Source organism: Sorex araneus, chromosome 1 (genome assembly GCF_027595985.1).
Source record: "Sorex araneus isolate mSorAra2 chromosome 1, mSorAra2.pri, whole genome shotgun sequence".
NCBI classification, from domain to species: Eukaryota; Metazoa; Chordata; class Mammalia; order Eulipotyphla; family Soricidae; genus Sorex; species Sorex araneus.
The window spans coordinates 56,341,049-56,356,842 of NC_073302.1; the positions used below are offsets into that span (position 1 = coordinate 56,341,049).

Below are 15,794 nucleotides of genomic sequence, written 5' to 3' on the forward strand. Positions count from 1 at the left end.
TCATCCTTGTTGTAGTATGTATCAGTAGTTCATTCCTTTCATTGTTGTTTGTATTTTTTGTTGTTGTTGTTATCTCACCTGGTGGTGCTAGGGAATTACTCTTGGCTCTATGCTTGGGGGTTGCTGACAGTAATGTTCAGGATACCATGTGGTGCTAGGTCTTAAACCCAGGCCTACTGCATGGAAAACGTGTGCTCTACATGCAGGAGGCCTGTTGAATGGTCTCTCTGGCTCAGTTTGTTACTTTTATGGTCAAATAATATTCCATGATAGGGGTTGGAGCAATACTGTAGCCCGTAGTGCACTTACCTTGCAAGAAGCCAGTGGGGGTCAGTCTCTGGCATCTCTCTGTCCTGTTAGGAGTGATCACTGAGCTCGGAGCAGGAGTAAGTGCTGACCACTGGTGTACCCCCCAAAAAATTCAATTATATCAGTAAAGTGTGTTTTGTTTATTCACTCATAATTTGATGTAGGTATCATGTCAAGAAAAACAAAATGAAGTATAAATGAGTAAAGAGTGTCCAAAGACCTTATTTTCATAATGATTCTCATTTATGATGCACTCATTGTTGTGAAATGATTTATTTCTTTGGTCAGTAATTTTATTCCCATGATAATAGTTTGAAGTTTAATAATCTTTGAATTGCTGTACTTTTTATTTTTATTTTTATCAGTGTATTTGGTCCTGAAAGCTGTTGTATCATTCTAGCTTGATCGTGCATTTTTAATCTCTTGATTCATTCACAAGATTTTTTTTATTGAAAAGCCACTGAGATATTTCAGAGTATCACAAAACTGTTTTTTGCCTTTGACATTAAAATCAGTTTGCAAGGACCTTTGATGAAGAAGTAATGTTTTTATTTTGAATTTTTTCTTACCATCAAATAAGATACTTTTGCTGTAATTTCCATGTGTGAGTTTTTGAATAGGTTTTGTTAAGCAGAAAAATAGCTTCACTGCCATTACTTTATGAATAATGACATTTACCTTGCAATTTTGACACTATTGTGGTCCCCTTTAACTTTCAGAATGATAATCACTTTTTATGAACATGTCCATTTGAACTTTAATTTATATATTTCTATAAATTTAGAAACTGTGTTCTTAAATTATATACACATATAACCCATTATATGTCCCATTGTCAGACTTATACTTTTTAAGTTGCCTTAAAGGTTTTCTGTAGCAGGTTTAGGTTATGAGATTTTTTGGTCAGTGCTCTAAGTCTAGCTAAATTCTGACTTTTTGGGTTTTTTTTGTTTTGGGGTCACACCCAGCGATGCACAGAGGTTACTCCTGGCTCATGCACTCAGGAGTTACTCCTGGCAGTGTTTTGGGGACCATATGGAATGCTGGGAATCGAATAACCCAGGTCAACTGCGTGCAAGGCAAACGCCCTACCCACTATGCTATCCCTCCAGCCCCAATTCTGATTTTTTTTGATACCTAGTTTCAAAACCCTGTAGCATAAGTACAATATAACTTTGTTTTATCAAGTACAAGTTTTATAATTTGTAAAAATTACCTACTTAATATTAGTAGTCAGTAATTGCCTGTCTTGTAGAATAACGATATCAGAAAACACACTAAAATTTTGCTGCTCAAGCTTCATTATGATTTCGCCAAACTTAGAACATTAATTTTTTTTCCCACAAAGGAAATGTATTTTTCAAGTCTTAGCTGAAACTTAAAGTACTTGTACTGAAACTCAGTTTTTTTTCAACTAATTTCATATATTGGTTACATGAAAATTGAATAAATTTTTTTATTAAAATTATACAGAGAGGAGCTGGGGAGATTAGGATCCAGGGACCAGGGCACATGTCTTGCATATGTAAAAACTGGAGTTAAATCCTCACCACAGGCCCTGCCCTCCTCTGAAGACTACAGGGATGACTACTTGGATTCTCCTTTGCTCTGCTTGAGTACAGCCTCAAGCACTCCTGGACCAACCAGTGTCAGTGTTACATCACTGGACCTTGGCATTGATTATTGAGTCATGGTCTCCTTGGGTCCCCTGAGCACTGCTTGTGAAGACCCACCATAACTTTATAGAACATAATCACCATTTCTGTTGTGGGTTCTTAAGAATCTTTCTTGGAAAGCTTAAAGTGTTAGCTTAGATTTTCATATATTATATATGAGTATATGTGAAAGTCCTGTTGATCTTCATTTTTTTGCTCATGTAAAACAGTAGTCTCTTCATCTATAATGCTTAATGTTAATTTCATAATTATTGAAGCATATTGTGATATAGGAGTAATTGGTAGTGTTTATTACAGATAATTTTTTATCCCAGATCTTGACTTATTTTCAAGATAGAAGTCTTTAAGGACAATTTTACTACCCAATTAAAGAACTCTTTTGACCTTTGATATGATACATACCTTTCCATCTGGGATTTGTGTTCCTGTTGGGAGGTAAATAACTTATGCAGTGATGAATTAATGAGAGTTAATTATAACATAAACTCTTTTGTACACTCATGGAAGGTTGGCAGTTTTGCATATTTATAGTTTCTACACAAGATTTTTAGTGTACAAAGATAAATTCATTAAGAAATATATTTAAAATAAAAACATAAATCTTGTCACTGCTCATTAACCAATTAAGTTATATATGTAGATGATACCACTTTATAGTAGGAGCTGTTATCATAGTATGTATGTCATTTATGATGAAATCTCTAAAGTTTAGGGTTGTCTTTTTTGTTTATTCATTTGAGGGGCCATACTCAGTGATGTTCAGGGGTCACTCCTTGCTTTGCATGATGGATTTACTCCTGTGTTGCTCAGGAGATCGTATGGGATGCCCAGGATCAAACCTGTTTTGTCTGTATGCAAGCCATGTGCCCTATCCCTTGTACTATTACTCTTGCCCCCAGCCCCCTCATTTAGTTTTAATGTAGGTTAAATACTTTTTAAATATTTAAAAGTGATTCAGAGCCAGAGAGTTGGTACAACAGGTAAGGAATTTGCTTTGCATGTGGCAGACCCGGATGTTATCCCTTAGAACTCTAGATTACTTGAGCCCCACCAGGACTGAACTGGGAGTAAACGCTGAGCTATATCTGGTTGTGTTCCAAAAGCAAAGACAAAAAATATTCAGATAAAATTTATAATCCAGGTTTTTAAATATTGGTTTCCGCCCCACTAGTTAAAAAGGAAGAAGTGTATTTAATGAGTTACATATGGAAAATTGTTGTTCTTGGCTCAGATCCAGTGGTGCTCAGGGATTACTCTCCTGAATCTGAGCTCAGGAATTACTCCTCTAAGGGCTTGGGGGCCTTATGTGGTGCCAGGGATCGAACCCAGCTCTGCCATATGGAAGGCAAGTATCCTACCCACTGTACTATCTTATCTCTCTGTCCCCTTTATATGTACTTTTTAATGGTGTATTTATGACTTACAGGTTTTAATTGTATGTCTTCTCCTCGAGCCAGAGATCCATACCAGAGCCTTGCACATGTAAGGCTATGCTTTACCACTAGTCACATCTGTGCAGTCACCTTCCTTTTTCCGTAGGTAACAGAATGGAGTTGGGTGGTTTTCCTGATATCTTTTGAAGCCATGTAACTTCCATATAAATATTTGTGAACTTTCAGTATTAGATAATCATCCTTGTTATGCCCTTATTTTGAGGATTAAAATACAAATTATGGGGTTGGAAAGATAGTACAGTGGTATGGCTCTTGCCTTGCACATGGCTGGCCTGAGTTTAATCCTCAACACAGCACATAGTCCCATTAGCCTGGCCAGGAGTGATGCCTGTGAAGAGAGTCAGGAGTAAGTCCTAAGCACAGCTGAGTGAGGCCAAGAATAAATAATAAAATGTAAGATATACATTATTATGTAATATGTTAATTTATTGAGAACTTCAATGTGTCTTTATAAGGTGTTTTAAAAAGATAATACATTGGAAAGATTCATAGGGGAAACAATTTAAATATCTTCTGTGGAAAAATTTCTTAAAATAATAAGTGATTTTAATTTATTTTACATTTGCTATTGCTAGGCACAGTGCCATGTTCTTTTCATCGAGGTGTTTTGACACTATTGTGACATTATTGTTATTATCATTCTACAGATGAGGATAGGGATTCGAATTAAGTACTTCACTGAGTCTTTTGAGCACCTCTTATTTGCTAAGATTGTATTAGCATACCAGGCATGTTGCCCTGCCCTCACAGAGGACACAAGACCGACCTTAATTAAATAATTACATGATACATAAACATAATAGATCTACACATAATGGATTGTGGATAAATAAATATAAATTATACTTAAATATAATATTCATTACTGTGATAAAAGCACCATGACAGAAAGATCCCTTGTGAAAGAAGGAGACTAACAGAGAACTTGTCTTGGTCAGGACATAAGGGTGACTTCCTAAGGGAATGAAAGTAATATTTGTGTTAAAATTGGAATGATGAGCAGATGTAAAAGTACACATGGGGATGCATGATGGGCAGGTAGAGGGGCCTTGCCTAACTGTAAGTGGGATTAAAGATTTAAATTCAGGGGGATGGAAAGCTCGGATAGATTTTACTCTTGGGTAACTTCAGGTAATGTGCTTAATTATGTCAGTCAGAGCTTCCTTTTTTTGTTGAATAAAGGTAGTACAAGTACACACCTTTTAGGAACAGGGATGTAACTCACTTTGCATATCTGAGACTGTAGGGTCAGTCCTTGGCACTGCAAAAGTAACATACACACTCACACAATCAAAGTCACATAATTTTTTAAAATTTATTTTTATTCATATTTAGTGAAACAAAATACTTCTTACTGAATAAAATTCACAGAAGTATTAAGGGAGAGAGATATATGTTCTTATTTTTTAAAGCAATCATGGACTTCTCCAGAGTGGAAAAAGCCTTTTGTGATACTGAGTTAATTTTATAAAATTATTAGCAAATATTCAGTAAATTTAGCTTTCATTAACCATATAACAATCATTTTCTGTTAAAATGTTTAGTAGTCCTCCTCTTGGTAGATGAAAAATAAAAGACGTAGGACTGGGCAGATCAAGAGACTGTGAGTTCTATGCTTGGTATGACATGACCCCCAGGCCTCTCCAGGAGTACTCCTGGCAGCCCTGGTACACGGTGGGCTTGAGCTCCCAACCGTCAGATCTGAGCCAGGATAGTAGAGCAAAGAGGGCACCACTGAATGTGGCCCCAAGAGGAAAAAAATAAGAGATAAGATGGTGCTTCTCACAGATCTTCAAGACTTCCTTCTGTTCTTCAGGTCTATCTTATCAAACCTCTGTAGCAGTTTACCTGTCAAGCCCTTGGGCACAGGGACTCTGCCATTAATTTCCTGCCACTTAACACAGTACTAGGCTTTATAGTGGTGGTATTTGCACAGTGATGATTATATGAAGCTGTAGGAGGGGATGAAATTACCAAATTAAAGAATGAAGAGCCTGACTACAGGAAACACCTGTATTTATTTATAGTAGAGAGAAGAGTGAGAAATTTCTGCCAGAAAAACTAGAAGAATTGGCTTCTACAGTCTTGGAATGAAGAACAATTAGTACCTCAAGCTGCATCAAGGTTTGGGAGAACAAGAGGTGTTAGCAAAAGGGACCATGTAATGATAAGAACCTTTCCTCCTGGGAGAAGCCAGTTTTTGGAGCCTAAGGGGTGGAATCCAGAGTACAAAAGTTAAATGTAGATTGTGATAAGGAGATAGGAGCAATGGGTACTGGATGCAAGGATCCCCCAACTGCTGTCCCCCAGAAGTCCTTTGTGTAAAAGTGGAAAAAATAATTACTTTCAATAAATTACAGTGAAGTAATTTGCTTTTATTTTTTTAAATTCTTGATCTGGTCATGTAAGAAATGAGGAGATAAAGGGAGATTTTCTGAAACAAGGAGGGATTATGATAGCCCAAGTAACTAGTTACCAGACCTTCTTAAGAATATCTGCATTTGGGGGGGGGCTTAGGGGTGGGTACGAATAATACCAACTAAACTGAGATTCATCTTCATGGATGGATTTTTCTGTAGTTCAGAATTCCCAGCACTGAGTGGGTGGCATTTGGAGATTAGCTGGGTGAAAGAAGAAGTTAATATCCTCACAGAAATGAAAGCTTGTTCATGTCTGCTCTTCTCAACCGTCTCCTTGTGAAGCATGTACATTTTTGAGGCTTAACTTGCTTTGATAGTTTAATGATAATTTATTTTTTTTTAAGTGTGGGTGCATTGGCAAGTGATCACATTGGTTCTGTTTTGTTGTGAATAAATAGTATGTCAAAGTTTTATACAGTTTCAAAAATGTTATTTAGAATAAAACTTCCTTTGAAGCCACAATAGTCTCTTACTCAAAATATTTATTTAGGCTATATTGTTTAAATATATTTAATTCCCTTTTGGAACAATTGTAGTCTATATAAATCTGAGTTTAAAACAAATTGACCTTCTGGAATTCAGGGAAATACAAAATGCATATTCCAGTACTTGAGTGTTTATATACAATAGAGTTGAGGTGTTCCAATGTTTGTATGTTTAGGTACAAAAAGAGTAGAATTCATAAAAAAGGGTGATGGTCTGAAATGTTTAGTTCTCAAATGTGCCAAATGAGTAAGATTTTTAGGAAAAGAAATATTGAATCATAATTCAGTTCAGAGTAGGAAGTGAATGACTAATAAGTAAATGTGCAAAATGTACATAAATGAATCTATTATTAAGACTTTTAATATTAATTATTTGATTTGGTAAAGCAAGTGCAGATAAAAATTGTTAGTATTTTAATGTCAACTATGGTTGCTGTGGGCTGGAGTGATAGCATAGTGGGTAGGGCGTTTGCCTTGCACGCGGCTGATCCGGGTTCGATTCCTCCAGCCTTCTAGGAGAGACTGGCAAACTATCAAGAGTGTTCTGCCTGCCCTACAGAGCCTGGCAAGCTACCTGTGGTATATTCAATATGCCAAAAACAGTGACAAGTCTCACAATGAAGATGTTACTGGTGCTCTCTCAAGCAAATCAAGGAGAGCCGGGATGTTGCGATAACTGAATTCACAATTAAATAGTTTACACAATGCCGTAAAAATAAAGTAGAAACACTACCCTCTAAATTATTGGTTTGGTTTGCATTATTTGTTTATAATACAGTTGAGTTCTGAGTTCATTAATTAATGAACATGTTATATAAAGGAGCTATTTTTAATCTCGGATTTCTGGTATATTGTTCGGTCAGTAAACTGTTGAAGTTGAAATAAGGAATTCTGAGAGGCCAGAATATTGCTCAGTGGTAGAACACATGGATTTGCAGGAACCCAGGCTTCATATTATTACTTTAATCACATACTGCCAAAGTTTTACAATCTAGCTAATATGTAAATGGAATATGGGGACTGAAAGAAAGATCCTAAAATATCAAGTTGGTCACCAAATACATTTCCTTAGTTTAATATAGAAGAAAATTAAGATGGAGGTATGGAGAGAAAGGAGTTCTAACTGAGGAATCCCAACACTAGAAAGCTAAATGGGGACCTTTAAATTCCATGTTCATTAATGAAGGAGAAATATTTTAAGCTGGACTGATCCAAAGCATAGGGAAAAGCAAAAATTCCTGCAATCTTAACTTTGTAAAGAGAATTTGGCCTGACTATGCTAATATCTGAAATGCCGGCCATTACAAACAAAACTGTTTGCTATATACAAAAGTCTAAATTGTTCCAGAAATATTAACAGCCATAACTATGTTGCCATTAGCTTTATGGCATAGAACTATAGTTTCAGGAAGCTCCAAGCCTTGCCTCTCAAACCAGTAATCATTGACAGCATCTAAAACTGAGGGAGATCTTTTTATGGCCATTCAAATGGAGTAGATTGTTACTCTCTGATTGAACTTAGTCCAGAATTTCTATGCATATTAGAACTAAATGTCTGAGATAAATCTATTAATTGTAGTCTAGGAGCATAGGTCAGCTTAAGTACAATTAGTTTACTTTGGGTTTTGGATCATACCCAACAGTGCTCAGAGCCTTGCCTGGTAAATCCAGTGTCTTGGACCCTGGAAGTGTCAGAGATTGAACCATCAGCACACAAATTATGTGCTGCAGCCCTCTAGCACAATTCTTAAGCATAGGTTATTTAATTCATAAAATGTTGTGCTTGGTTAATGCTAATTATCTCTGTAAATTCACTTTATAACATAAAGTGAGATTTTTTTTAAAAAGTATTTGTCAAAAAATGAAAGACTTGAGTCTTTTTTTCCATTTTCTAACATACCTTTTACTATTCCAGAAACAGTTCATGTAAATGGTATTTCCTTTATTACATCTGATTTAAAAAAATTTAAACTTATTTTCATATCACATAAAAATTATTTTCTATTTTTCAAAATACAAATAAAATGAAATTAATCAAGGGACAAAACCTCAAAATTATATATAATATTAGAAGTATGCTTAGTTTCTATTAGACCAATGAAAGTGTCTTACAAAAATTATATAAAAAATTAACAGCATTAAAATGAAACTTACAGAAGAAAATAATATTGTGGTATGCTTTAACATTTCACTTGAATATTACCATATTAGTGTATATGCATATGCATATGTATGTATTTATGTATGAATATATATACTGCATTGCCAAATGAATAAACTTAATTTTTTTTCTTTTTAACTTTTCTTTTTAACTTTTCACATTCAGAATGGACCAGTAGCACAGCACATAGAGTAATTGCCTTGCACATGGCTGACTGGGGTTCGATTCCTCCGTCCCTCTCATACCTCACCCGGCAAGCTACCGAGAGTATCCCGCCCACCCGGCAGAGCCTGGCAAGCTACCCATGGCATATTCAGTATGCCAAAAACAATAACAACAAGTCTCACAATGGAAACATTACTGGTGCCCACTTGAGCAAATCAATTAACAATGGGATGACAGTGCTACAGTGTTAGTTTTCACATTACAAGTTCATCACCTTGAATATGCATATACATAATATAATAGGGGGCCACACCCAGCTGTGCACAGGGCTTTCTTCTGGTTCTCTGCTCTGTTAGTAAGGGGATATGTGTCTGGGAATGAATCTGCATCAGCCATGTGCAAGACAAAGTGCCTTACCCTATGTGCTATATTTGGTCTAGAAATACATACTACTTTGTTTTTGGTCTGCTCAGGTCTGTGTTTCTTATTGAAATGAATAATTCTATTGGTGTAAGAGCTTTGTTTTCTTGCATTATTTGGATTTTGTTAGTACTGAAATTTATTTGTAAGTCTCCAGGCCCTATTGGCCTAAATGGACGTAGGCATTATTCATTAAAATGGTTAAGTGTACCTTTGAACAGATGATGATCTTTTTTTTTCTTCTTTTCTTTTTTTCAGGCCATTCGTTGCACACTGGTAAACTGCACATGTGAATGTTTTCAGCCAGGGAAGATTAACCTGAGGACTTGCGATCAGTGTAAACATGGCTGGGTGGCACATGGTGAGGAAAATCTGCATTCTTCTTCCTATTCTGCATTTTTCTTCCTATTCTTGTTATGTTCTTGTGAATATGACTGTTTTCTTAGAACTATCATCGTCCTGGAGAAATGAAGAGTCACCTGTACTCCAAGTGTTAGTTCTCATTTAGTTTGCAGCTTTCAAATAGGACATTCTCTGCTCCAAGAAGTGACAAGTAGCTGGCAGCAGACGGCAGTCTGTTTATAGGACAGTTGGATTGTGGAGTTCTGACTGAACATAGTGGTCAGCAAGCATGAGACCTGATGGAAAATCAAACACAGCACACTTGGCCTTTCAGTCCTTGGGCCTCAGAGGAAGCTAACAAATTCCCTTTGCTTTAGAATGCCATGGTGGTCATATGCATTAGTGGCTCTGTTTATTCTCCCAGTTATTAGATTCTGTATGGGTAGGTGTGAGGGTGATCAGGAACATTATTTGACTTGTATCTGAAATAATGCACTGTAAACACATCCTGTCATTGCAAATAAAGATTTAGACAGGTAGTTGTTGGTGGTGAGTTATGAACTCTGTAGCTATGCCTTAGGGTAACCAGGGTGATACAGGTCAAGGCCGAAAGTGTGGAGGCTTTCTGTAAAATGTACAGGGATGTCTCATTAACATAATCTTGATTGGACATTTAACTTTTCTTCTTAATAGTTTATGGCTGTTTTTGTTTTTTTAATATTTTGGTTAAAAGACACTTGGAAAAGCACACATTTCCCCCACTTCCTAGGTGGTAGAATTTAAAAAGATAGATTATGTTTATAGAAGGAATCCTGGATTAAGACTTTTTTTGACAGTTGTGGGATATTGGCTCTTAAGTGAAAATACTCTTCATTCCCCAAAAGTGCCAAATATCCAGTGGGTTGTATCTTTATAAATTTCATGTTATTCTAGCAAGAACTGAGGTAAAAACTCAGACCATGCCTTGAAATGCTTATAATTTATGTTGTAGTTTGCTTGTTAGAGCATGTAGACTAGGGCAGAATTTGTCTGGATATATTAGCTATCTTTCTATGAGAGCGCCTAAAGAGGTAGACAGTAATATGAGGGGAGTATGCATTGGAAGGAGAATGCCTTGGAGAAGTAGAAAGGCATTATCCAGATATTGCCACAGTCCTTCACAGCCCCTACTTCACTTGAAGCTTCCTCCTTCACTAACAAGAACAAAATCTGTAAAGGTCATTAACCATTTTTGAACAATTGCTCCTACTTTCAAAATATCATACCATATTAATATTAGATTATTCTCTTTTTCTATTTGGTATACTAGGGTTTCCATAATAAGATAGGTGACTTAAATATCAGAAATGAATTTTTCACAAAAATTCTGGAGATTAGAAGTCTGAAACCAGAGTGTCAAGGATGTCATTTATTCATTGCATCATGAGGACTCTCATGCCACTGAAGAAGGCTGCCTCTTTGGGGTGTCCCCAGATGGTCTTTTCTCTGAGGATGTGCTTTCTTAGTGTCTCTCTGTGTTTCCAGATTTCTTTCTCATTTAAAGGCATCAGTCAAATTGAATTAGAACCCATGGTGGTTTCATTTTCACTTAAAAAGTTGTGTACAGGTCCTAACTTCAAGTGCAGCCACATTCTGAAGTTATGTGTTAGGAGCGCAACAGACAACTTATAGCAGTTCAGTCCATAATATGCCCTACTAAATATAGTGCTTCACTTAAAGAACTATATGTATGGCTCTTCTGAGTAATAGGTTCAAAGCTTAGGTTTCAAGTCTATGAAGAAGATGGATGCCGTACAGGATCAAATTCTTGCTCTCTCAGTGGCACAGCACTCACTATTCTTATCTAAAATCAGGTTAATAAAACTTTATTATTTGTCAGAATTAAGGATGAAACATATGATAGCTTGAAAATAATTTGGGGTCAGAGAGATAGTACAGGGGTTTATGTGCTGAGGTGCTTGCTTTCCTTCCAACAGACCCCAGTTTAATCCCAGAACCACATGTGGTCTAAGCACAGCCAGGAGTGATCCCTGAGCACAGAATAAGGAATTCTCTCCTGGTGCCACCAGGTATGGCCTTTCAGCATACCCCCTAACCAAAAAGACAAAAGGTAATGTGTGTCAAAAGTACACACTGAACAATGAATGAACAGTAAAGTGGAATGTCAGTCATTACACAAAGGGCTTTTCATTTATTCATTCTCATATTTTCTATAGACATCTTGTGTTACTATCTCTTATGAAAGGTATCCTTGGAATATAAAAATTTACGGTGTCACCAATATGTTTTATATATCTAGCTTCCATGTGCGTATTACATTAGTAATGTAATTGGAAGAGCAAAGCAATATTTCTTCCTTCTTGAGCAGCATACATTACTTCAGGCTAATCGTTGTTTCTAAGCTTTTTCTGAAAGAAGGGAATGGTTTTTACCAAAGGTGAGTAAAGTATTTCTGTTATATCAGATTGTGGTTTTTTTACAGTGTGATTAGGAATCTGATGCTTCTGGAATATTAATTTGAAAGTTTCTTAAATACAGCTTACCCTCATCAGCACTATCATCAACATCTGTGTTGTACACAGTACTCCCTCCCTAACAGAGGCATAACTATTTAGTTCAGATTATGCACATGTAGGTGTACAAACCCACTTTACCCCATTCACTAGAACAGGGTGCATCTAGCTATCTTGAATTGACAGCAGGATAAGAGATCCACATGTTTTGCCCTTAACATTTCAACAAAATTCTTAATTTTTTTTACCTTTTCAAGGTAATAATTGGATGTATCTCCTATTATTCCTACTCAGAGCTCAATATAGCAGTCTCCTGGATGCCTTATATAGTACTGCCTCCTATGTAGGAGAAGGAAGAAGTGTTTTCTATTTCTTATTGGTCAAATATTGACTAAATACTGGTGCAACCACTGTAATAATTTCCAGTTATATCCTGTAAAATTGTTTCATTGTAGCACTAAGCATAGGCTACCTGTTACTTATAGCTACTTATAGCAAAAAAATTGTTTTTAATGATATTTTCTAGTTAAAATAAAGGGCAGATGTAGAAATGAGTTCTTTACAAAAAGAAATTTTGGAAATTTCTTGAGCTCTTGAATGAATGCCTTTCTATATCTTCATTGATGACAACATCTTTAGTTTCTTTCTAATATTAAGGTAACACACTCAAATACACACATACTGATACATACACTGTTTCTCGTTCACACATGCACACAACTCCTCTTTTTCACAAATGCTTCTCAGACTGTGTGAGTTGTTAATTTAGCTGGTCTATGAAAATTTGAAGAAAGATGTTTTAAAAATTAAAGAGGGTTAATAATTGTCATAGTACAACACCTGGATTTAAAAATTTCTCACTGGGCCATAATGCCATTATTCAAAAATTAGCATTATTTCTTGAAATCATTAGCACCATTTTTTAATGGGATAGAGGGGGCCTGAGAATATCTATTCTCAAATACCATAGGTATTCTCCACCCAGTTAATAGATGATTCCCTGCCCCTTTCTTCAGTAATGAATTTTGGTCACTGCACTTTGTTTATAAAAGCTGACTTTATTCAAACATTTATTGGGATATAAGCTATCTATTCTATCTATCTATCTATCTATCTATCTATCTATCTATCTATCTATCTATCTACCTACCTAGTGTACAATACTTAGTGGCAGACCAAAAAAGAGCCTTAAATTTTGGTTTATCTTATTTATCTAGTGAGTCCTTAGGTAAAGAACTCTAGTATATGGCATTTTAACTCAACGTTTTTTCCTTCTATGTAAATAAATTTCATTCATTTAAAATTATTAGTAATTCTTTTTTTAAAGACAGGGGACCACTTCCAGGAGTTCTCAGGGCTACTCCTGGCTCTATGCTCAAGAATGACCCCTGGCAGTGCTTTGGGGACCATATGTTGTATTAGGATCAAACTAGGGTCAGTCACTTGCAAAGCAAATTTCTCTATTCCCTGACTACTGAATCATTTCAAACAAAACAAAACAAAACACGTATTTTTTAATTTAATCACCATGAGATACACAGTTACAAAGTTGTTCATGATTGAGTTTCAGTTGTAAGATGTTCCAAACATGTCTTAATCTCAGCTCAGAACTGTCAAAAATACAATACTAGGTTAAATTTTAAGTTTTCATCTGGTAACATAAAATTAATAGGAGATACAACATTGTTATTTTGATTTGCATCTCCCTAATGATTAGTAAACCATTTTTTTCATGTGCCCTATGGCCATTTTCTTTCTTTTTTTTTTCCCCTTTTCTTTCTTTTTTTTTTTTAAACATATGGAACACTTCATGAATTTGCGTGTTATCTTTGCGCAGGGGCCATTGCTAATCTTCTCTGTATTGTTCCAATTTTAGTATATGGGCTGCCGAAGCAAGCACTGGCCATTTTATTTCTTATTTGAGGAAGTTTCTGTCCATCTCTTCTCCCTATTTTTTTACCTGATAGTATTCCATTGTGTAGTATAGATGTATCTGAGTTTCTTTATCCACTCAGCTGTTCTCAGGCACTTGCTTATTTCCAGATCCAGGCTATTGTGAGTTGTACTGCAATGTACATAAAAATGCAAGTGCCTTTTTTATATTGTGCTTTTGAGCCCCTAATTTATATTCCCAGGAGCAGTATTGCCAGAACCTCCATTTCTAATTTTTTTTAGAAATGTCCATGTTGTTTTTCAAAAAGCATGAACCAGTCAACATTCGTACCAGCAGTGCATAAGAGTCCTTTCTCCCCAGACCCAACCAGCACTAGTTGTTCTTGATTATTTTGAATGTGTGCCAGTCAAGCTGAGTAAAATGAATCAGAGGGAGAGGGACAGACGTAGAATGGTCACAGTCATGTGATATATACATATGTATATATACACACATATATAAATTATAGTATGAGAATAATACCCAAAGATAATAAAAAGGAGAGCCAGGAGAACTGGTCCATGTTCTGAAGCTTGTTCTGAAGAGTGGGGGGGATAAGAAGGGGTATAGTGCAGTTAGGACAGCGAAAGAACCACTGTGACAGTGATAGTTGGAAATGATCACTTTGAACAAGAACTGGGTGCTGAAAGGTAAAGTAATATGCATGATACTCCTTCAGTAACAATATTGCAAACCACAGTGCTTAAAAGGGAAAAAAAGAGAATAAAAGTGTTTACCACAGAGGCAGCCTGGGAGAGGAGATGAGGGTGGGCAGAAAGAAAACTGGGGTAGTTGGTATTGGTGGTGGAAATGTACATTGGTAAATGGATGGGTGTTAGAACTTTGGGTGTTGGAATGGATGGGTATTATGAGGGAAATTCAGTCATGAATAAATTTGTAACCATTTATCTCATGGTGATTCAGTTTTTAAAAATTCATAAAAAATGTCAAAGAAGGGGTTGGAGTGATAGCACAGTGGGTAGGGCGTTTGCCTTGCACTTGGCCAACCCAGGTTACCCAAGGGTAATTCCTGAGTACATGAGCCAAGGAGTAACCCCTGTGCATTGCCGGGTGTGACCGCCTCCCAAGAAAATGTCAAAGAAACTCAGATTTGTTTTTTTTACTCTTCCCAACAATCAAAAGTAACAGTTATGCCATTCATAGAATTTACATATTTAGCCAAATATGAATTTATACATTTAGCCAGGGATTTTATGTAGTCTTCAAAATTAGCAGTTCTTAGATGAGAGACAGAGATAGGAGAGAGAGAAAGAGAGTATAATTGATAAGGAGCGTATCTTTCACACAGATGACTTGGGCTTTATCCCCAGAATATCGTATGTTCACCTGAGCCCTTCCAGGAATGATCCCTGAGCACAGAGCCAAGAGTAAGCCCTCAACACTGTAACTCAAAAAGCAAGCAAAAAAAAAAAAAAGTAGGGCCACTATTGCTAAAATATATATTTCTCTTGGTAGCTAAGGGTAAGGAGTAGAAAAGGAATTCCCAATCATTAGTTTCATTAATTTCTTTCTCTCTGTCCCCTTTTACTCCCCATCTCCTCCCTCTTTCCCACCCTGCATCATTGAATTGGAGTTCTCAACTCTTCATGTTATCAGAACAGGGATATTTGTAGAGATCTCAGGCAAATAAAAAATATAGAACATACATTAAATTTGAATTTCAGATAATTTTTAGGAGAAATAGAGTATAATTTAGCTTAGTTCCCTATACTTTTTTCTTTTTTGCTAACTCTGACAAATGCTTACCTAAAAATAACCTGCTCAAACATAATTAAGCATAATTAAGTTCTAAATTAAGGTCTTGGTTTTGAGCATTTTGTAATCAAAAGTGAAGATTGTGTAAGTTCTATATTTAGAATCATGAAATCTTTTTATTTTGTTTACAGATTCTTGAT

The 15,794-nt window shown here is 36.0% G+C and overlaps 1 protein-coding gene and 1 non-coding gene across 2 annotated transcripts in view; one reads left to right on the forward strand and one right to left on the reverse strand.

Moving 5' to 3' along the window:
- Positions 1 to 15,794, forward strand: part of BNC2 (basonuclin 2) — a 477,043-nt gene that overhangs the window by 306,004 nt on the left and 155,245 nt on the right. The window contains exon 4 of the mRNA XM_055144211.1: positions 9,349 to 9,451. Within this exon, the coding sequence (XP_055000186.1) occupies positions 9,349 to 9,451 (103 nt within the window). The remainder of the gene's footprint in view (positions 1 to 9,348; positions 9,452 to 15,794) is intronic.
- LOC129401338 (U6 spliceosomal RNA) lies at positions 13,738 to 13,845 on the reverse strand. Its single transcript, XR_008628268.1, has one exon. It is a non-coding gene; the product is annotated as a U6 spliceosomal RNA (small nuclear RNA).